The 23,363-nt window shown below is 39.3% G+C and overlaps 1 protein-coding gene across 1 annotated transcript; it reads left to right on the plus strand.

The window, feature by feature from the left end:
* The first annotated feature begins 1,265 nt into the window (after nucleotides 1-1,265).
* Nucleotides 1,266-21,776, plus strand: fbxo7 (F-box protein 7). The gene is made up of 9 exons (XM_072267690.1): nucleotides 1,266-1,469; nucleotides 3,115-3,264; nucleotides 8,134-8,620; nucleotides 10,830-10,971; nucleotides 13,846-13,929; nucleotides 14,765-14,860; nucleotides 15,693-15,869; nucleotides 16,514-16,545; nucleotides 16,986-21,776. Exons 2-9 carry the CDS (start codon nucleotides 3,143-3,145, stop codon nucleotides 17,376-17,378), a joined length of 1,533 nt encoding a protein of 510 aa, XP_072123791.1. The 5' UTR covers nucleotides 1,266-1,469; nucleotides 3,115-3,142; the 3' UTR covers nucleotides 17,379-21,776.
* The last annotated feature ends 1,587 nt before the right edge of the window (nucleotides 21,777-23,363 follow it).

A 23,363-nucleotide genomic window follows, 5' to 3' on the forward strand; every position in this document is an offset into this window, starting at 1 on the left:
GGTGTAAAAAAAACACCCACCTCTGACATCTCCCCTATACTTCCCTCCAATCACCTCGCATTAGCCATTTCTGCCCTGGGAAGAAGTCACTGACTGTCCGCCCTATATACGCCTCTTATCATCTTGTACACCTCTATGAAGTCACCTCTCATCCTCCTACACTCCAAAGGGAAAAGCCCGAGCTCACTCAACCTGTCCTCATAAGATAAGCTCCCTAATCCAAGCAGCATCCTGGTAAATCTCCCCTGTATCTTATCCAAGCTGGTCTAACCAGAGTCTTATAGAGTTGCGACATTACCTCATCGCTCTTGAACTCAATCCCGTGACTAATGAAGGCCAACAGACCATGTGTCTTCTTAACTGCCCTATTAAATTGTGTTGTAACTTTCAGGGATCTATAGACATAGAGTCCAAGGTCTTTCAGTTCCTTCACACAGCTAAGAACCCTGCCAATAAGCTTGGACTCTGCCTTCAAGTTTTATTTTCCAAAGTGTGTCACTTCACACTTCTCTGGATTGAAGTTATCAGCCCAGCTCTGCATTTTGTCACTATCCCATTGTAAACTACGACTACCTTCTACATTATCCACATCACCAATCTTTGTGACATCTGCAAACTTACCAACCGACTGCGGGCTGTAGAGTCTAGATCACTGAGGGAGGGGTTAATTTAAGAGAAGTAGATAACATCTTAGGTAACTGAAGAGATTCTATGCTATCCCTTATTTAAAAACTTTTTTTTAAATGTGAGTGCTCTGACATAGGAAAAGCCTGGGGCAAATAAGCTGCAAGTTTATATACTGGAGGACATTAGATTATTAATTACATTAAGCAATAATCAGTAGGAAGCATCCGAAAGTGTACTGCTCGTTTCCAAAGAAAAATGACTAACCAATATAGGTTCCGTTTTAAACCAGAAATATGTGATAGTTTCCCAAATAGGTAATACACTTGAAAAGTCTGAATCCCATTAAATTTCAGAGCTCTAATACCAAATGTTGCTACTACCAAGAATGGCCGAATTAAATCGTCATAAGAAAGGTCTCGGCCCAAAACGTCGACTGTTTGTTCATTCCCTTGGATGCTGCCTGACTTGCTGAATTGCTCCAGCATTTTGTGTGCATTGCTTTGCATTGCATCCGCAAACTTCCCTGCGTTCTCAAGGTAACTCTTTCTCAAGGGCCGGCAACCAAAGCTCTCGGGCTGCCGGTGCCGGGAGGCTCCGGAGTGGGTCGTCACAGCGCGTGCGCAGTGGGTTGACAGCCGGCCCCGGCGGTGGGCGGGGCTTAAACTACTGTCAAGTTGCGGACAGCGGCGGTGGCTAACAACCGGGAGTAACAATCGGCTCAGTGACTGCTCATATCGGCTCAGACGCGGGGACAAGGCGCAGAGGATACAGGCAGGCCTGAGCGCGGGGAGTCGGGGCACTTGCCAAGAGTTGTAAAGAGTGGCGGTTCGGCCGGTGCAGAGGTGAGGCCCAGAAAGGGGCATCGGACTGTGTCTGGCGTAATGCGAGGCTGCCCGGCCCTTGACACTGCCAGTTCCGGGAGAAACTCCTCCAACTGCCCTGAGCGTTCGCTGTGAGGAGAGCGAGAAATGTATTCTGTGTCGTGGGTGACTGTTGCGGGGTGGGAGGGGAGATTTGCAGTCTGTTTATTGATTTAACTTTCGAAACCGGAGTGAAACTGTTCTCAACGATTCCAGTAAATCAGGTGGTTGCCGCTGTGTCCTTGCCTGACTGTCGTAAAGTGTCGCTTTTTTCCTATTTTGAGCAGGACACCTATCACTGCTTCATAAAAATACTCTTTACAGTGTTTTGAAGTATTTAATAATAATATTTTCTCTTAACATTGTTTATTTTAAATCTGTATTGTGATATTGCCGATTTTGCCGAAGAATAATTAGTTTCTTAATACAGCGCCCTGTTTCTTATACTGAAAAACCACAGGAGTTCTGAATTGATAGCAGACGCCTTCCGTTATAACGTTATTTGTTTTTAAATTGATGGAGATGATGGATCTGTCTTGAAATTGTTTTCCATAGCGTTGTTTGCAGAGCCGGAAGTAGTTTGTCGATGAGGAATACCAAATGCTAACAAAAGATGCCAAAATGCCCTAAGTCCATTTAACATAGATTTAAAACTTGGAGGGGCTCTTGATGATGTTCCAGTGTTTTGCGGTTTTCTCCTTTTGAGTTCTTCAGGTTGAGGTATTATTAAAATAAGTTGGTGTGTTGTCGCAGTGCCCAACAGAGGGCCGTCCTTTAGTGTCCATAGTGGAGAGTAACACCGAGTTCAGTAGCTAGCAAGTTTCTCTATAACCTGGAGACTCAAGATACTGCAGATGCTGGAATGATGCAGGACCTCAACCCAAAATGTCACCTGCCCCGTTGCTTCCACAGATGCTAGTTGACCCACTGAGTTTTTTTACTCTATAAGCTCTTGGCACCCCGAGGCCTTTCCACCATCTATGACACATGTCAGAAGTGGGATGGAATATTCTCCATTTGCCTGGATGAATGCAGCTCCGACAGCTGCCAAGTTCTGGAACTCTGTACCCAACAGCACTGTGGGGGCCCCTTCACCAGAAGTATCGCAGTGCTTCAAGAAGGTGCTCACTGTCACCTTCCTGATGGTAATAACGATAAACATTAAAATGCCGAACTTGCCAATCTTGAAAATTAACAAATCTAGGAATTAAGACTTTTAGTTTTCTTGAAGACAGGCGTCAGCAGCAGTGTTCTGTTCTGTTCCACAGAACAAGCAACTTCTTTCTGACAAGTCCCTGACGCCTGCTATCCCCTATTTTCATAACATTCTTTACAGATTTTGGGGAAGCTAACCTCGGATATCATTTGCACCTAACAGAGAGGTATCGGTGGAAAGTTTGGGCATGTGTAATATGTAATGCTTGCTGACCAGGAAAACTTAAAACAAACAATATTATTGTGTGGGAATTATGTGCATGTTCCATCTCAAGAATTACAGAGCCTCAACATAAATGTCACAGGATTAGTTAAGATAAACTCTTAAATCTGGGGGAGGTGCTGGCTTGAGAACAATATAATTTTGAGTGGAGCTCTTCCCTTTATTCTTCCCACTCCATCTCCTCTCCAGTTAACATCTGCATGTAGAATCAGCTAAAATGAAACTGCGTGTGCGCATTCAACGGCAGAGAGGCTGGGTGGAGCTGGAAGAGGATGAACCGACTCTCGGTGACCTGCGCAGTAAAATAACCAACTCCTTTCTGCCATCATTAGGCTACAAGTAAGTTATAACAAGTTAAGAAAGACTTGGCTTCTATTATTAATTATTTTGGTTGCTCATCGTGCCATTGACTGATTAATGTCTTTATTTTCATATTGCCAACATTTTATATTTATTGAAAAAATGATTGATGCAAATGTTATTTTGATGATTTTATAGTACGGAAATACTTTTCTTGACATGAAGATTTGTTGTTGTGTACTTTGATGCAGAATAGCTGTACAAAAAAGCTGTTTGGAATGTCACATCAGTGTCATCAGATTATGGTTTCATGGCGCCAACAGAATAATTGCAATATAGATGTAAACCTATAACTGTAGTTCCTACCATGTCAATAGAATTAAAACAAAGTGCGGGTCACCATGTTGTAGTTTGTGAAAGTTCTGGGTAGACTGAAATCTTCAACTGCAAGAATCACAGCTCAGAATTATTGTCAGATTTCCTTGGGTTACAGCAAATCCCTGTGTTCACTCTACCTATATCTATGAAAGCAATAGTAGATGACAGCTTCTCTCCAAGAAGCTAGTGCAAGCTTCCTAATGTAGCAGCAGATTGAGATGTTGCTGAGGTCAACAGCAGTTGCCTGGAATGATCCTGAGTGTAAGAAGCTAAGGGAGACTACTGACGGAGATTATTTTAATTGGTGAACTATTGAATGTGTGAGTGTTAGACCTTTTTTCTTGTATACAAATTACTGAAGGTTAATTTGCAGGCACAGTAAACAAATTTAATGGCAAATGTGATTTTGGCCTTTATTGCAAGAGGATTTGAGTAGAAGGGAGCACTGTCTGCAAATATATAGAGCCCTGTTATGACTGCATCTGGCCCATTATCTATAAAGCAAAGCACAAAAAGCTGAGGAACTCAGTGGGTCAGACAGCATCTATGAAGGGAAAAGGACAGGCCATGTTTTAGGTTGAGACCCTTCATCTGCACTGAGGGGTCTTGGCCCAAAATGTCTGTGTCAATGTTTCTCCGTATATACTGCCTAACCCTCTGAGTTCCTGCAGTGCTTTGTGTATTGCTCCAGAGACAACCATCTGCACTATCTGGTGTCTATATTATTTGTAGATCTGCTCTCCCTGCCTGTGGAAGAATATACGAGCAATAGAGAGACTGCAGTTAAGGTTTATCAGATTGACGCCAACTGTGGGATGTACTTAAGGGTACGTAAGATGAACTGCACCCTAGGGTTCTGAAAGAGGTAGCGGTAGAGATTGTGCAGGCATTAGCAATGCTCTTTCAAGAATCGTTGGACTCTGGCATAGTGCCAGATGACTGGAAAATTGCAAATGTCGCTTCACTCTCTAAAAAAGAGGAGGGCGGCAGAAAGGAAATTACAGACCAGTTAGCCTGACCTCAGTGGTTGGGAAGATGTGAGAGTCAATTGTGAAGGATGAGGTGATGGAGTACTTGGTGACACAGGACAAGATAGTACAAAGCCAGCATGGTTTCCTTAAGGGAAAATCTTGCCTGACAAACCTGTTGGAATTCTTTGAGGAGATTACATGTAGGATAGATAAGGAGATGCAGTGGATATTGTCTATTTGGACTTTCAGAAGGCCTTTGGCAACGTGCCAAACATAAATCTGCTTACTAAGTTAAAAGCCCATGATATTGCAGGAAAGTTACTAACATGGTTAGAGCATTGGCTGTTTGATAGGAGGCAGTGAGTGGGAATAAAAGGATCCTTTTCTGGTTGCTGTCAGTAACTAGTGGTGGTCCGCAGGGGTCAGTGTTGGGACACTTCTTTTTATGCTGTATATCAATGTTTTAGATGATAGAATAGATAGCTTTGTTGCCAAGTTTGCAAATGATACAAAGATTGGTGGAGGGGCAGGTAGTGTTGAGGAAACAGGTAGGTTGCAGAATGACTTAGACAGATTAGGAGAATGGTGAAGAAAATGGCAAATGAAATACAATTTTGGAAAATGCATGGCTGTACACTTATATAGAAGAAATAAATGTGCAGACTATTTTCTAAATGGGGAGAAACTCCAAAACTCTGAGATGCAAAGGGACTTGGGAGTCGTTGTGCAGAACACCCTAAAGGTTAACTTGCAGGTTGAGTCAGTGAAAGGCAAATGCAATGCTGGCATTAATTTCAGGAGGTCTTGAATACCAGAGCAGGGATGTGATGCTGAGGCTTTATAAAACACTGGTGAGACCTCACCTTGAGTATTGTGAACAGTTTTGGGCTCCCCATCTAAGAAAAGGCGTGCTGGCATTGGAGAGGGTCCAGAGGAGGTTCTAGGAATGAAAGGATTATCATGCTCTGGGGCTGTACTCGCTGGAATTTAGAAGGATGAGGGCAGATCTCATTGAAACCTTTTGAATGTTAAAAGGCCGAGACAGAGTAGATGTGGAAAGGATGTTTCCCATGGTGGCAGAGTCTAGCCTCAGGATGGAGGGCCATCCATTTAAAACAGAGGTGTAAAGAATTTTTTTAGTCATACGGTGGTGAATTTGTGGAATTTGTTACCACAGGTAGCTGTTTAGGCCAGGTCATTGGGTGTATCTAGGGCAGAGCTTGATAGGTTCTTGATTGGATACGGCATCAAAGGTTACAGGGAGAAGGGCAGGGAATGGGGTTGAGGAAGGGGAAAGAGGATCAACCATGATTGAATGCTGGAGCAGACTCAGTGGGCCAATTGGCCTAGTTCTGCTCGTATGTCTTATGGTCTTGTGAGAGGCATGCTTAAGCAGACTGTGCCTATACTGTTTGGAGATTAGAAGAATGTAAGATGATCTCATAGAAGGATAACAAAATTCTTGCTTTGTAACAAAAACCTAAATTCAATTTGAAAAGGTAGATACAGAGTTAAGGTTTCCTCAGGTTAGATACCAGTGTCCAAGGAGCACAGTGGCAAAATGAGGGGTCAGCCATTCAAAGCAAAAAGTAGAAATTTCTTCACCCACATGCAAGTGAATTTTTGGAATTCTGTACTGAAGAAGGCTATGTATGTATAAGAAGGAGATGGGTGGATTTTTCATTTTCAAGGGCATCAAAGGATATGAAGTTTGTGCAAGAGAGCGGTGCTGACGTAAAAGGTTGGTCATGATCTGATTAAATGGCTGTGCAGATTGGGGCCCAGGTAGCTTGTTCTTGATTCTATTTATGTTCTTACAAATGGATGGTAAGGTTAAAAATAGCAGTAGAAGTGCATTTTGGGATTTGCAGTATTTTCATTGGGTTGGCGGGGTGGGGGGCGGGGCGGATGATGTTGGTGCTTTACAGTAGTAAAAACCCAGGGCAAATGAGATCTCACCTCATAATTATTGACAGGTGCTAAGTCAGCAAGAGAAATGTGCAAAATTGCTCTGTTAAGCTATTTATTTACTGCAGGGCACCACTTCTTTTTTGAATTATGCAGAGAGATTTCCTGTTAGTTCTTTAAATGTCTTGTTTGAAGAATACATATTGATCAGAGTACACCTATAGCTCTCTCACATGTGTTAATTTCATGCCATTTGTCAGTGATAATAAATCTAATTCTAAATATTTGTAGTCATTCTAAGATGGTACATTATCTGGCCTTCCTTTATCTCAAATGGTAGTGCGGAGTTCTACCAGTACCGTGCTGTTCGGTAAGGCTTGAGCCCCCGAGCTCTGATGTTGAGAAAAGAATGAGGTAATTTTAATTTACCTCATCAATGTAGAAGAGCAGTGAATGCATAATGTTATTGATTGAAAGAAACATTATTTGTCCTTCATTGAAGAAAAACTTATAGGTCCTAACCGGTATTTTTTAAGATAAAAAAACCCATTGTATTTTGAGCGTGAATGAGCAGGTACAAGTAGAATGATAGCAATGGTTGTCAAGGACTGGAAAAAGGAGACAGAAATGTACTTTCAGAAGGTATAGTATGATTTTTGTTTGGATTATGTACCTGTATTGGAAAAACTGGAAGTAATTTGTTGAATACGGCATTGGGTCACATGAAAGATAAAGATCTCTGGATTGGGAATGAATCATAGTTTCAATGATGTTAAAATCATTGGTTGAGGGCCTTGTCTACTGTAGGAAAAATAAATCTTGCTGTGGAAAGTACAATTCAAACTCTAATTTTAAAAGCACATGTGAAGGAGTTGGAATAAACCAAGTCTGAAGAAAAATGTCCAGGTGAGTAGGGAGTAAGTTATTAGACATTCCTTATTTCATTTTAGTTGTAGAGTCATTGTTGGAACATTATTATTTTGCAAAGTTTACAATTGTAAATTGGAAATAAATGAATGTATTTATTTAGTCATTCATTCATTCATTGAGATACAGTAGTGCAGAATAGGCCCTTCTGGCCCCTCAAGCCATGCCGCCCTGCAATCCCCGATTTCAGTCTGAGCCTAACCACAGGATGATTTACAATGGCCAATTAGTCTACCAACCGGTATGTCTTTGGACTGTGAGAGGAAACTGAAGCACCCAGAAAAACCCACGCAATTACATGGAGAATATACAAACTCCTTGCAGGTAGCGGCGGGAATTGAGCCTTGTCGCCTATACTGTAATGCATTGTGCTAACCGTTACACTACCATGCCTTCCCAGTTAGTTTCCCCTACTTCCTTTCATAGATTGACATTGTATGTATATTCTGTAATTTTTGTTAAGCTACTCTTTTTACTTTTAATGTAGTTGAGCAATAAGTAAAGTAGAAATGAAATTATTATGAAAGTGTCATAGTATCTTTTGGTCTTCATTATTGATTTTTACATAGTGTGTGTGCTGGAGGGGCAGAGGGGGTGGTGATGCTGAGGAGTTTTCTTTAGTCTTCAACTGGGATTTGCAGTGACATTGCATGTTACCATTTTAAATGTGGTGCAAGTTAGAATTTTGTTTTGAATTCTGAAAGATTTTGCCCTTATTTTACAGTACTGATACAGAGTTTAAGATCAGTTTAAATGGGAAAGATGCTCTGACTGATGACCAGCTAACTATCAAGTCTATTGGAATAGTCACGGGAGATTTGATCTGTTTAATAGTACCAGATTCCACATCTGCCTCTGGTTCTGCCTCAGCAACAGACTTGAATATGAGGGAGCAACCATCGTGTTCCCATGCTGCTCCAAATCAGATCCTTGAGAATAACGTGAGTGGATCTGAGACCAATCATAATGATGACTCTCTCACAGTGCAACAGTCTGAGGAAAACTTCCCGATTTCATCATCAGATGATACGTCTATGACATTGGAAGAGACAAAATATCCACATGAACCAATGTTGTGCAGTGAAGCAATTGATGGGCAGGTGCCACATTCATTAGAAACACTTTATCAGTCAGCTCAGTGCGCTGACCCGAAAGACGCTCTGATTGTGGTGCTTCACCTCCTCATGCTGGAGGCAGGGTACATTCCACAGGTAAATAATTTTAGAGTGACATTAAATGTAAATGCAAGTTGGTCTTTAATGAAAATTATCCTTGTTTTTGTTTTTATTTTTGGAGTTGTGGATTTGTTGAAACGAAGTTGGTTATAAATCATTAGAATCACTTTATTTTTATCTCCTACTCCATTCTGAAAATCTTGCAGTTTTAACTTTCACCGTTTTCTATCTCTAAGCTGCTGGATTTATCTTTCATATACTCTCTATTTTAAAATACATGAATGCTCTCTGAAGGGAAGTGAGCAGTACGTCTACTACTTTTCTAACTGATCAGCCTGCAAGGCATTGAAAAATGTTCTTGCATCTTCCTACATCAGGTGAAAGACATCTGAGTTTAAGCAGAGAGGCCATTCAGTTCATTGCCAAGTTTCAAAACATTCATATCAGTTCCATTTCCTTTCAGATGCCCATCAATACCCCTGATACACCTGGCATTCACCTCCATTAGACACAATTCATTGCAGCCAATTTACCTGCCAGTATGCTTTTGGAATGCAGGAGAAAACTAGACCACCCACTTGAAACCCATATGGTCACAGCTGGAATGTGCAAATTCCCAAAGAATGGCATGAGAACCCAAGTCACTGTATTGAACCCCAGTCATGGGAGCTGTATGGCAGCAGCTTTAAGCCCCAAAGTTAATTTTTTGTAAGTGCACTTTATGTCAATACTTGATTGTGAAGTGACGAGAATTTTGTTTTTCAAAATATGGAGTGGTATATAAGTTTTAGTTTGAATTTCTTGACCTAATTTTGTAAAATTGATATAGACTGACTTGTATGAGAAATGCAGTGGTTATTGACAAATGCAGCAGTTTTCTTGTATTAGTTGTATCCCACATAGAGCAACAAATTGAATGTTCAGTTGGTGCTTTATTTTAGTGATATTCATCAAGGAAATTGTTATCCAGAACACGCGAGACCATCATGTTTCTCTTCAGAGTGTGATGTAGGATATTTATGCAATTTTTAAAAATTTACACCTGGAGCACTAGAATGTGAATGTTGTGTTACTCTTGTTTCTAAAGAACAAGAAAAAAGCATTTTCAATTATAAAGAATTCCTGCTGCTGATTGTCAACCCTAAATTATGAGTTTAAAATCACGGGCTTCCCAACCAACTGAAAAGCAAGACCCTTGGAAAATAATCTTTGGAAGTGGATGAATGCTGCAATGGCAAAGAGAGTTTAGCTTTTTTAGTGGACTAAAAGTGAACAAAGTTGAGCTGAATCTTCGACTGATACTTGACTAATAGTAAGCATCAAACTGTAGAAAGGATGCTGAGATTCACAGAGGGTACATAATAATAATTATTGTTAACCAATACTGAGTATCATACTGTAGAAAGGATGCTGAGATTCACAAAGGATACATGAAAGAATTACGATAATATCAAGGATGTGGGTTAGTTACTTGTGCAGTAACTGGAGTTTTACTTCCAGTGCAGAAATTTACCAGGAATAAAGTTGGAGATATGGTTTTTGATACACAAAGGAAAGCTGTTTCCAGGGAACATAGGATCAGTAAGTAGAGGACTGTGATTTAATTAGATTGGAAAAGGTACCAGAGTGAACATGAAAAATATTTTTTTAATACAGTGCATTATTGAGATAAGTCATGTACTGCCTGAAAAAGTTGTAGAAGCAACATTATAATGCAGTCAAAGGTGAATTGAATAAATACTTCAGGGAAAATTAACAGGGTTGGAGGATGAAATTAATTGGTTACTCTTCAAAAAGTCAATAAAGATGAGATTTAATATCTTTCTGTAATGCATTATATAATACTGCAATTTAGTTATTCAAACTGTGCCTTCTATTTGATTTGGATGGTTAATAGATATTGCTTCTTTTTTTTAGGACAATTAGTAAACATAGCTACTAACCCATATGCAATAATTAGTTTTCATCTCATTCCTGACTTTATAAACATTGGTTGTTGTGAAGTTGATGGGGAAATTTAAATGGCAGGTAATGAAATAACCAATATACAGAATTTTAATACTGCTGATGCAGGTAGACTTTATAGAATAAATGGAGCAGTCAACCAGAAGTGTCATCCAGGTTACTTAAATATTTCTAATTCTAATGCCCCTTCTGTCCAGTTTCTTTATAGCTGAAACTATGAGATTCAAAATTTAATTTAAAAAAATAACTTGCAGAAACCATTGTTTTTGTATTTTCCCAGGATTCTAATCTGAATATTGTCCAAATGCCTGAAAATTGGAAGAACGGAGGTCTTTATCGATTACAGTACAATCACACCTTGTGTGAAGATGGTTCTGCTACACTCAGCTGCATCCCAATGGGAAATCTGGTTGTAGTCAATGGTATTGTATGCTAGCTTCATATCAAGAATGTTGTTAATTTTTCAAATATTCTGCGATTTTTACAGTGCCTTGAAAAAGTATTCAGCCCCACCCTTTGTTCACATAGATGAGTAATACAACCAGGGAATTGATTAATTTAACTGATTTTTTAATTTGTGAATCACATGCTCCTTTGTTCACAGTAGAGCACAAAAACTGGAAAAATTGTAGAGCATGAAAAACTAAAAATTCAGAACCTGAAAAGTCAGCAGTTCAGAAGTATTCATCCCCTTTGCTCAGTACTTATTTGAACTACCTCTTGTCGTGATTACAACCATCAGCCTTTTTAGATGAGCCTGGATTAGCTTTGCACAATGTAATGAAGTAGGATTTTACGATTCCTCTTTGCAGAATTGCTCAAGCTGTGCCAGGTTAGTTGGGGAGTGACACTGGACAGCAATCATGAAGTCTTGACAGAGACTAAGGTTAAGGTCAGGGCTTTGACTGGGGCCACTCAAGGACATAAATTTTCTTCATTTGAAGGCACTCTCATGGTTGATGAACTTAGAGCGTGAATCAATATGTGGAACTATGACATTGTGGCCATTACAGAGTCTGGATGTCTCAAGGGCAGGAATGGCTGGTGAGTGTGCCCAGGCTTTAGATGTTTCAAAGAGGACAGGGAGGGAAGCAAAAGAGGTGGGGTGTGGCATTGCTTATCAGGGTTAGTGTCATGGCTGCAGAAAATGCGGAAGTTGTGGAGGGATTATCTACTGAGTCAGTGTGGGTGGAAGTCTGAAACAGGAAGGGGGCAATAACAACAAGGATATCGAGAAGCAGATGGGGAGGCTGATTCTGGAACGGTGCAATAAGGTTGTTGTGATGGCAGATTTTAACTTCCCTAATATTAACTGGCATCTCCTTTAGAGCAAGGGGTTTAGATGGGTTGGAGTTTGTTAGGTGTGTTTACGAAGGTTTCCTGACGCAATATGTGGATAAGCCAACTAGAGGAGAGGCTGTACTTGATCTGACATTGGGAAATGAACCTGGTCAGGTCTCAGATCTCTCAGTGGGAGAGCATTTTGGAGGTAGTGATCACAACTCTATCGACTTTACCATAGTGCTGGAGAGGGATAGGAGCAAACAATTTGGGAAAACATTTAATTGGGGTAATGGGAAATATGATACTATTAGGCAGGAACTTGGGAGCAGATGTTCTCAGGGAAATACACAACAGAAATGTGGCAAATGTTCCGGGAGCACTTGCATGGCGTTCTGCATAGGTACTTCCATTGAGTCAGGGAAAGGATGGTGGGGTAAAAGAACCATAGTGTACAGAGAATGTATAAAATCTAATTAAGAAGAAAATAAACTAGGTACTAGGTATACACACAAAATGCTGGTGGCATGCAGCAGGCCAGGCAGCATCTATAGGAAGAAGCACAGTCGACGTTTCGGGCCGAGACCCTTCGTCAGGACTAACTGAAAGAAGAGATAGTAAGAGATTTGAAAGTGGGAGGGGGAGGGGGAGATCTGAAATGATAGAAGACAGGAGGGGGAGGGATGAAGCTAAGAGTTGGAAAGTTGATTGGCAAAAGGGATACAAGGCTGGAGAAGGGAGAGGATCATGGGACGGGAGAAATAAAGGGGGAGGAGAGCACAGAGGAAGACGGAGAGCAGGCAAGGAGTTACTGTGAGAGGGACAGAAAGAGAAAAAAAGAGGGGAAAAAAGGGGAAAAGTAATTAATAAATAAGGGATGGGGTAAGAAGGGGAGGAGGGGCATTAACGGAAGTTAGAGAAGTCGATGTTCATGCCATCAGGTTGGAGGCTACCCAGACGAAATATAAGGTGCTGTTCCTCCAACCTGAGTGTGGCTTCATCTTGACAGTAGAGGAGGCCGTGGATAGACATATCAGAATGGGAATGGGACGTGGAATTGGACATTAATTTCTGTTAATGCCCCTCCTCCCCTTCTTACCCCATCCCTTATTTATTTGTTATTTTTTTCCCTTTTTTCCTCTCTCTCTTGTGGGGGTGAATGCTTTTTCAAGGCACTGTATCTAGGATAACTGCTAGAATGCTGTAATGACTGTTCAGTGGTGCTCCTAAGTTTAGCTACTTGAATTTATAGTTTTTGATCCAAATAAATAGTCCTTTTCCATTTGTTTCAAATGACCCTCCTGTTACCCTCTTGTTTAGGACCAATTAATATATTTCAGTATTTTTCTTTATATAAAAAATATTGTCCAGTATCTGGGAGAAATCCCTATTTATTCACAGTCTATAATGAGATACAGTATTATGAGTTCATCTAATGAAGCGGAGCTGCAATTAATGTGTTATACTTCGGCAGCATTTCTAAAAGTACAGTTCTCTTTCATTGCTATGCATATGTGTCTGTTATGAGTAAATGGACAACAAAGCCATTTTAATTTTTAGATGGGGATAATAAGTAATCCAAAATTGTAAACTCATTTAAGAGGCCAGGTAGAGGACGCTGCCTGGCCTGCTGCATTCACCAGCAACTTTGATGTGTGTAGCTTGAATTTCCAGCATCTGCAGAATTCCTTGTGTTTGTGTTTTTAAAAGAACATTTAAGACCCTCTTTGATCCTTAGATCAAGTGCTAAAGATGGTTCCAGTGCCTCAATGAAATTAATTGCAAAAGCTAAGCATCTAATATGGAGCTAATATTGGGAGCTCCTCAAATTTTGGGCATGTAAGAAGAGAGAAAGTGAACTTGCTCCCACCTAAAGGGTTCCAACATGCTGCCATCAAGTCCTTTAAGTTTAGAATTTCTCAAATAAAGGTGGAATAATGCAAGAGCTTTAACATAACTCATTTACTTGTGAATGTATTAATATGTGCTGATTCCATTTGAACGTTTTCCTTCAGCTACATTGAAGATCAATGAAAATATCAAAAGTGTAAAGAAGCTGCAATTATTACCTGTGTCCTACGTTCGCCCAAATGTTCTCGGTAAGCTTTCATGTAGTTTTGTAAATGGAATCTGAAACTTTATTTACTTACAGAAAATGATCATAAAAATACATTTATTGTAATGTAAAAGTTGCTTAGGTAAAAGTTGTATGGCAGCATTAAGAGGTCTCTATTTTAGCCCAACATAAATTGTGCATTGGTATTCTGCTGTTCTACATTTCTACTCACTGAGAATCACAATTTGACACCTATAGGTGTTAACCTAGTCTCAGACATGAAAGAAACTTACCCACCATGTTGAATAATCTTGTGCATTCACTTTCATGTTTATTCATTTAGTCAGAGATCAGGTTATCCAAGTTAATTAAAAAATACTTTAGAGCCCACTGATGTAGGGCACAAGCATTTTCCATAACACCTTCGAGCTCATCTTTTCAGAGATTTTTTTTCCTGCTTTTCTAATAGACCAAGCAGTCATTTGCATCATTGTCTTGCCCTTGAATATGCTTGTTTGTTTATAGGTTTACTTTGTTTTTGTCCCTGTGAAATACAGAATTATTGTTTTTCAATTCAGGGTGATTGCTATTTCAACTTTTGCATTCAAGTAAATCAATCAAACATGGAGTATAACAGAAAATCTTTATTAAAATAGTAATTATGAGAAATTACTTTTTACTACTTTAGTAAATGTATAATAGCTTCAAAATCTTTTTAAGGAAATTGGGTTGAGAGCCAGGTGTTTTCTTTTTCTCTTTGTAATTAAACAAACCTATCATATGGAATGTAGTTATACTAATTTGGATATAGTGAATGCCTAGATCTGAAACTGTTTTACCAACCATTCCTAATTGTATCCAATTTGTTATTTGGCAAGGTGAGAATGCTGCACAAGTTTACAAAGATCTACAGAAACTATCCTGCATGTTCAAAGATCAGCTGGTATATCCTTTGCTTGCCAATGCTAGACAAGGTAAAAGCCTTAGGCTCCATCTTTCCTTACTGTGATCAGGACCAGCTCAGGAATTCTTATTGTTGAAAGTATTGCTCTTCCTTCTAGCAATAATGTTTTACATTTTGTACCTTCTTTAATCCTCAAAACTTTTAGAAAGCTGAACAAAGCTCCTGAGAAATGTATTTATTGATTTATTTATATTTATCAGCACGGAGCAGGCCCTTCTGGCCCTTTAAGCCACTCTGCCCAGAAATCCCCAATTTAACATTAACGTAATCATGGGACATTTGCAATGACCAATTAACCTACCAACTGGTACGTCTTTGGATTGTTAGAGGAAACTGGAGCACCCAGAGGAAACCCACGCGGTCACAAACTTGTACAGGCAGTGGCAGGATTTGAGCCTGGTTCACCTGTACTGTAAAGCGTTGCGCTAATCATGGTCAATTACTCATTGCACGAGCATTAGCTTCAATGGTTTGTGACTGGTTGGCTTCAAAACCTGCTGTTTCCTTGTTGAACCAAATATGCCCTGATCTGCTCTGGCACAAATCTTTATACCACATAATCTGTAAAAAGCCACAAATTAAAATATCCTTTTAAAATGTTTTATGGCTGTAATGTGTTTACATTTGAGAAGATTACAGAAATACTAACTTTAGTAATACAGTTTCTCTATTGCTATTTAATTTTAAGCATTTTGTTTTGCGGCAGAATCATGCAAGTATTGCGTTTTAAAAATGTTATTTGAAATTTGTAAAGCAAAACAAAGATTAGCTTCATTGAAACTTTCTTCAGAATTCTTCTGCAGCAGAAGTAACTTTTTAAAATAAATTTTGTTTCCTTCTAGCTTTGAATCTCCCTGATGTGTTTGGTCTTGTGGTTCTCCCTCCGGAACTCAAATTACGGATTTTCCGTTTCTTGGATGTACTCTCCATCTTATCTCTGTCAGCAGTTTGCCGGGACCTTCATACAGCTACCAATGACCAGTTGCTTTGGAGATTTCTGTACATGAGGGACTTCAGAGGTAAGCTGAGATTCATTCTGCTCAATGGCCTAACAAAGCTATTAAAGTAATGGCAACAGAAGGCTGATAGTTCAAGCACTTATGGAAATTTTACTTTTGAAGTACGATGGCTGTGTTATCTGAAAGGAATGGATGCAACATTTGCTGCACTACCACTCCTCTCTCTGTGATCTTGTCCAGCAGCACTGCAACAACTTCTACCCTCTGCCGTCAGATTTCTAAACGAACAATGAAGCCATGTACTCTATCTTATTATATTTTTGTTCTCTTTTTGCACTACCTAATTTAATTTAATTTTTATATACATTTCTTATTGTAATTTTTAGTTTTTTTATATTATGTATTGCTGTCACAGTAAAACAAACTTCATGACATATGCCAGTGATATTAAAATTGATTCTGATTCAACATTCTTAAAACATTATCCATAGAAAATGGAAACTTCTTGGTATTTCATTGAAAACACGAAGCATATTTTATTATGAATGTATTATAGCTGTGAAATTAGTTTCTTAAATGCTGGAAGCAATCTATTGAGTGAACCTTATTTCTGTGTAAAGACATAGTCAAGCATTTGGTACCAATTTTCTAGTGATATTTCATTTGTCTGCCTACTAAATTGAGGATTTTTGTTTCTGAACCAGACTCGAGAACAAGCAGCCATGATTGGAAGAAAGTAAGTAGAGCTTTTGTTCAATTATCTAAGTGAATAAGTACTCAGACAGACTTTAATGAATTGCGTTTTATTTTGAAATTACACCAGTAATATTTCAGTCACAATCATTTTTTTTAAATTCGAATCAAACATTTGCCTGAATATAGTGGTTTATCTTGCCCAATATATTAATTAATATCAATTTCCTGATTTCATTGGTACTGCTGAGTAGACTTGTCCATTTGGAATAATGTTCTTATGTTGCACTAAAAAAGGACTCTCACAGCAAATCACCCACAATACTCTCATACATACCTTGGAAGCAGGTCTGCTCTCCTTTCATAGTAACTAAGATAATTAGAGGGAAGGGAAATTAAATAAAGATGCACCTCATTAAAAATGTTATCGTTATGTTTGTACAGATGCTGTTCTAACTGAAACGTTTCCATTTGTTTTTCAAGCTCTACAAAGAAAAGTATGTAACAAAGTGGAAAATGATGCAAAGACTTCCCTTTTACTTGCCACCGGCTTTGCCCTTATTTCCTGGTCAGCCTAGTCCATTCAATCCCTTTCCAATTGAACCCCGCCAGTTTTATCCACCTGGTATTATTGGAGGAGAATACGATGAGCATTTTCAGCTGCCTTACAGAGGAGACCCTGTTAATCGCTTTTTACCTGGATCAGGAGCAAGATTGGGACCATTGCCAGGGACACTGCCACCATTCAGACCACATTTTAACCCATCAGATTCTACCCCAGGTCAGTTACCTACAATACCTGGATTTCATGCCAGCAGATTTCCAGGAAGATCTTCTGAAGGCAGATCAGCAAACATCAGGCGTGGAATCATTTAAGAACACTTAATAGAAGTTTTTGAACTTTTCTTAGTCGTTCTTAAAGGATGGATAGTTTCTGCATCTTTAACTTTTGTCAGTCTTTTTTTTAAAGAATTGTAAATAGTTATGGTTGAACATAGATGGGTTGCTGAACTTGCACATAGTATACTTTCATTCACTGAGCTAAGCTGACAGGTGAAATAAGGACTACAGAAAGTATGGCAAGAAATCCAAAGGCGCAGTGGCCTCATGATTTAATACTTGTACATTTTATTTCAGGAGGAGAGAAATAAAATGCAAAATTTGGAATATTGATCCATTTTTTCTGTTCTAAATCTTTTCAGAATAATTTACATGCAGAGATAATTACTTTTCTGAGCAAGGTTGTAATGGAAACTTCAGTAAAATAGGTTAGTTTGTAATATGCAATACTATGAAAGCAGCTGCTGAAGAATTAATAATTGCAATGTAACAGTATAAATAATACTTGTCTTTTAGAAATTACCAAATTATGACTTCTGTATTCAACATGCAAGAGAAAAGAAGCTGATTAAAATAACAGCAATTATAATATTTACTATAAAGTCCAAAGAAATAAGTGAATATAGATGATTCTTTCTGTAAAACTGAAGTGGTTTAAAATTTTTTGGTTCAAATACTATCGGTCCATTTATAACGATTAACCATTGAGGGAGGGTTTGTGAGATTAATCAGAAAGGAATATAAATTATGTTGTAATTTAGCCAATCCACGAGGTATAATAGTATATTTGTAGGAATTTTTATCTGTCAGCTGTGTGATTTAACCCTCCAATATTTGCAGCATGAGTTAAGTATAGCATAGAGTAAGTAGCATAAGTTCCAAACTTCAGAGTTGAAGATAGACATTCAAGGTAACAGTACAGTGATGTTATGCATCACTTAGTTTACATAATTTTGCTTTCTTATTTAAAAATTTGAGAATAATTTGTAGATAACTTCTGGGTTAGTGAAAGGTGTGAAATTGTACCAACAGGATCCACTAATGAGCTGGACAGAGAACATTACAGCACAGTACAGGCTCTTCGGCCCATGCTGACCTTTTCACCTTCTCTAACTTCAATATAACCCTTCCCAACTACATCACTTTCTATTTTTCTTTCACCCATGTGCCTATCTAAGAGTTTCTTAAATGTCCCTAATATACCTGCCTCTACCACCACCCCTGGCAGGGCATTCCATCCACCCACCACTCTCTGTGTAAGGAACTTCGGAGATCCTCCTACGCTTTCCTCCAATCACTTTAAAACTATGCCCCTTCTATTAGTTAATTTTTCCCCTACCCATGTTATCTATGCCCCTTATCATCCTGTACACCTCCGTCAAGTTCTCCTTCACTCCAAAGAGAAAAGATCTAACTCATTCAACCTATCTTCATAAGACCTGCCCTCTAGTCTAGGCAGCATCCTGGTGAAGAGGTGACCAGAACTGAACACAATATCCCGAGAGTAATCTAACCAGGGGTTTATAGAGCTTCAATACTACCTCGTGGATTTAAACTCAATTTCCTCAACTAGCGATGGCCAACACCTGATAAGCCTTCTGAACCCTATCAGCTTGCATGGCAACTTTGAGAGGTCTGTGGACATGAAGCCCAAACTCCCTCTGTACCTACACACTGCCAAGAATCCTGCTATTAACCCTGCATTCTACCTTCCAAAATGAATCACTTCACACACTGAATGAAGCAAATTCCTCAAAATTAAATACTGTTAGCAAAGTGGACAAGAAACAGTGACTTAATGTTAAATCAGTCCCAGAGCATCGGGGGCATTGAAAAAAGAAATTCAAGCATTATGATTTACGTGTTCCCACACAAAGGATGAGACTGCCAGGTCTAGGATGAACTGAGAATACATCAGGCAAAAAATCAATCAAGCGAAGCATATAGTGTAGGGAAGTGTATGGCCATGCACTTTAGTATAAGGTATAAAGACATAGACTATTTTCTAAATGGGGAGTAAATTCAAAAACCAGATATGCAAAGGGACTTCGGAGTCTCCATGCAGGATTCCCTAAAGGTTAACTTGCAGGTTGAGTTGGTGATAAGGAAGGCAAATGCAACGTTAAGCATTCATTTTGAGAGGACTAGAATATAAAAATAAGAATATAATACTGAGACTCTATAAAGCATTGGTCAAACCAAGTATTGTGAGCAGATTTGGACTGCTTATCCAAGAAAAAATGTGCTGGTACTTGAGAAGGTTCAGAGGAGGTTCATGAGAATGATTCTAGGAATGAAAGGATTAATGTAAAGTTGGGTTTGATGACCTGTACTTGCTGGAGTTTAGAAGAATTAAGTGGCTATCTCATGAAACCTATCAAATATTGAAAGGCCTAGATACAATGGATGTAGAGAAGATGTTTCCTACCATGGGGGAGTCTAGGACCAGAGGGCACAGCCTCAGAATATCAGGGCGTCATTCAGAAAAGAGATGTGAAGGAATTTTGTTAGCTGGAGGGTGATGAACCTGTGGAAACCTTTGCCACAGATGGTTGTGGAGGTCAGGTCATTGGGTATATTTAAAGTGAAGGTTGATAGGTTCTTGATTAGCCAGGGAGTGAAAGGTTATGGGTAGAAGGCAGGAGAATGATGAGGTTGAGAGAGATGATAAATAAGCAATGATGAAATGGCGGAGCAGACTTGATGGGCCAAATGGTCTAATTCTGTATCTACGTGTTATGGTCTTATATAGCAGCGAAGGAGTGAAACAGAAATTAGGAAATCAAACAGAAGATAGGAAGAACAATCCAAGTGTTTTCTGAAATCTTAATGTTTTATGACTCTAATATCTAAAGATATAAAAAGCAGAAGAAAGTGTTTGCTTTGGAACACAGGATGGAGGATTGTTGAAGATGGAAAATGAAATTATGAGTGGCCTAGATGGTACAGGAGCAGAGACAGTATGGAGATTAAAGTGGACTAGTATACACACATTTTGGCAAGTATCAAAAAGTAGCTGCCAGGAGAGGGAGCAATTGAGCTAAAAGTGATGCATCAGTTTGCAATGAAGTTTTCTGAAACCTGCTGTCCAGACTTCCGTGAATTGCCACCTGATTAACTCCCAAAGGGCAGCACATCACGGCAGTTACATACTTTTGAAATGGAAATAATATTTTTCTGACACCGTCATACCATGAAACATAAGTATGTTTCCATTACATTCTAAATTCTTGGATGTTATATTTTCATTCAAAATTACTAATTTAATTCAGAGATACGGCACGGTGACACACCCTTCTGGTCCAACGAGCCCCCACCAGCCAATTACACCCATGTAACCAATTAACCAAGTAACCCATTCATCTTGGGAACGTGAAAGCAGAGCACCCAGAGGAAGCCCACGTGGTCACTTGAAGAATGTACAAACTCCTTACAGACAGCGGCAGGAATTGAACCCCAGTTGCTGGCGCTATAAAGCATTGCACTAACTGCTATGCTACTGTGCTGCAAAGGTTTAAGATTAGCTTAAATTTTCAATTTCTGTTATGCTTTTGTCCAGGTGCTGCTTTATTGTTGAGCAGCATCAGCATTACGTTATCACTACGTGTTAAATTCCAGCTTTCCTTAATTTTAGACAAAAGAAAATCTTTAAATTAGTGATATCTGCTTTAACATTGCAGAGTATTAATAACTATCATACAAGAAAAGGTAGCTTTTAGCAGAAACTTACTCAATTTCTGATTTTTTTTACATTAACAATAAGGCGCACACACACTGTATTAAACTGCCACGTATATTGTGACTTGTTGGTGCTCATTGTTGGACATCATTGCTATGCCAATGAAAAGGCATACTCAAAATCAATGCCAAGAATACACAATAGTGAGACCCAGGTATTGGATCAGCTGACTCTAAGCCAGCTACTGAGAATACAGTATTTGATAAGGTTGACTGGAGAACTGCACTCAAAGTACAAAACTGCACCCCAATCCCATTCCAACATGTTGATCCATAACCTTTTTTGCCACAATGAGGCCACTCTCAGGATGGAAAAGCAACCTGGTGGCATGAACATCGATTACTCCTGGTAATATTTTCCCCTCCCACCTTCTCTCTCCTATTCTTCTCCCTCCTTCCCTCGTCTATTCTGGCCTCTTACCTCTTCTCCTCAACCTGCCTATCACCCCCTCCTTCTTCCCTTTCTCCTATGGTCCACTCTCTCATGTCAGATTCTTTCTTCTCCAACCCTTTCCCACCTATCTGGCCCCACCTATTACCTTCTAGCTAGTCCTCCTTCCCCTCCCTCCTTTTTATTGTGACATCTTCTGCCTTCCTTTTCAGCCCTGAAGAAGGATATCAGCCTGAAATGTCAACTGTTTATTCATTTCTCATAGATGTAGCCTGGCCTACTGACTTCATCCAGCGTTTTATGTGTGCTGCTCTGAAAATAAATGTCTGAATTTTGAATCTGTGTCCTGTTTATTTCCCTTCATAGATGCTGCCTGTCTTGCTGAGTTCTTCCAGTAGTTTGTGTGTGTTGCTCATTCATAACCTTTCTTAGATAACCATAACGCAAGGTCATCGATCCAAAATGTTAATCTATCTCTCTTCTCAAATACTACTGGATTTCCTGAGTATACCTAGCATCTTATGTTATTTTTCTTTCATATTTTTGGTGTTAGTAGTATTTTGTTGTCATTTAGACCATCAAGTAATTGTATTTATTTTTAAAGGGAGACTTTTGACAGAGCTTCAGTCACACATAGGTCCTTTTGTTTGGCCATTCCAAACTTGAACCTGTCTGTTTGCACACACACAGAATGGGTTTGCACATTCAAATATGCTTAATGTATCTTTTGTGAGATGCTTCCAGGTGCATTGCTGCAGCCATGGTGCCTCTTGGACCATGGTACTGGAGTCCAGGATGCTCCAGAAAAGTTTCTTTGCTTCTGTTACAGCCACGTTAACTCTCACTGTTAGGACATCAGAAAGAATGGTACAATTAGCCAAATAACTTTTCAAAGTTATCTTTCAACTATAGCAGTTACTTATAAAAACAAGGTAAATTTGAATTCTTAATCTTTAGAGATACTGCATAGTAACAGGCCCTAGTAACCCAATGAGTCCACCCAACTCAATTAAACCCATGTGCCCAATAACCTACTAACCTGTGCATCATTGGAAACTAGAGCACCCAGAGGAAACCTGTGCAGTCACAGGGAGAATATACAAACTACCTGCAGACAGCAGCAGATTTGAATCAGGTTTGCTGGTACTGTATTAGCATTACACGCTATCTGCTATGTTCCCGTTTCACATTTCACCCTTACCCCATATTTTACATATACAGTGCCTATAAAAAGTATTCACCTCTCTTGGAAGTTTTCGTGGTTTTTTTTTTGTTTTACAACACTGAATCGCAGTGGATTTACTTTGGCTTTTTTAGACCCTGATCAACAGAAAAAGACTCTTCCGTGTCAGGGTGAAAACAGATCTCTACAAAGCAATCTAAATTAATTACAAATGTACAACACAAAATAATTGATTGCATAGGTATTCACCCCCTTCAAGTCAATATTTAGTAGATGTACTTTGACAGCAATTACAGCCTTGAGTCAGTGTGGGTAGGTCTCTATCAGCTTTGCACATTTAGACACCACAATTTTTCCACATTCTTCTTTACAAAACTGCCAAGCTCTGTCAGGTTGCATGAGGATCATGAGTGAACAGCCCTTTTGAAGTCCAGCCACAAATTCTCAATTGGATTGAGGTCTGGACTCTAACTTGGCCACTCCAGGACATTAACTTTGTTGCTTTTAATGCATTCCGGTGTAGCTTTGGCTTTACCCTTAAGTTCATTGTCTTGCTGGAAAATAAATCTTGGCCCACGTTACAGTTCTCTTGCAGACTGCATCAGGTTTTCCTTCAGGATTTCCCAGTATTTTGCTGCATTCATTTTACCCTTTACCTTCTCAAGCCTTTCAGGGCCTGCTACAGTGAAGCAGCCCCACAGCACGATGC

Source organism: Mobula birostris, chromosome 9 (assembly GCF_030028105.1).
Source record: "Mobula birostris isolate sMobBir1 chromosome 9, sMobBir1.hap1, whole genome shotgun sequence".
NCBI lineage: Eukaryota > Metazoa > Chordata > Chondrichthyes > Myliobatiformes > Myliobatidae > Mobula > Mobula birostris.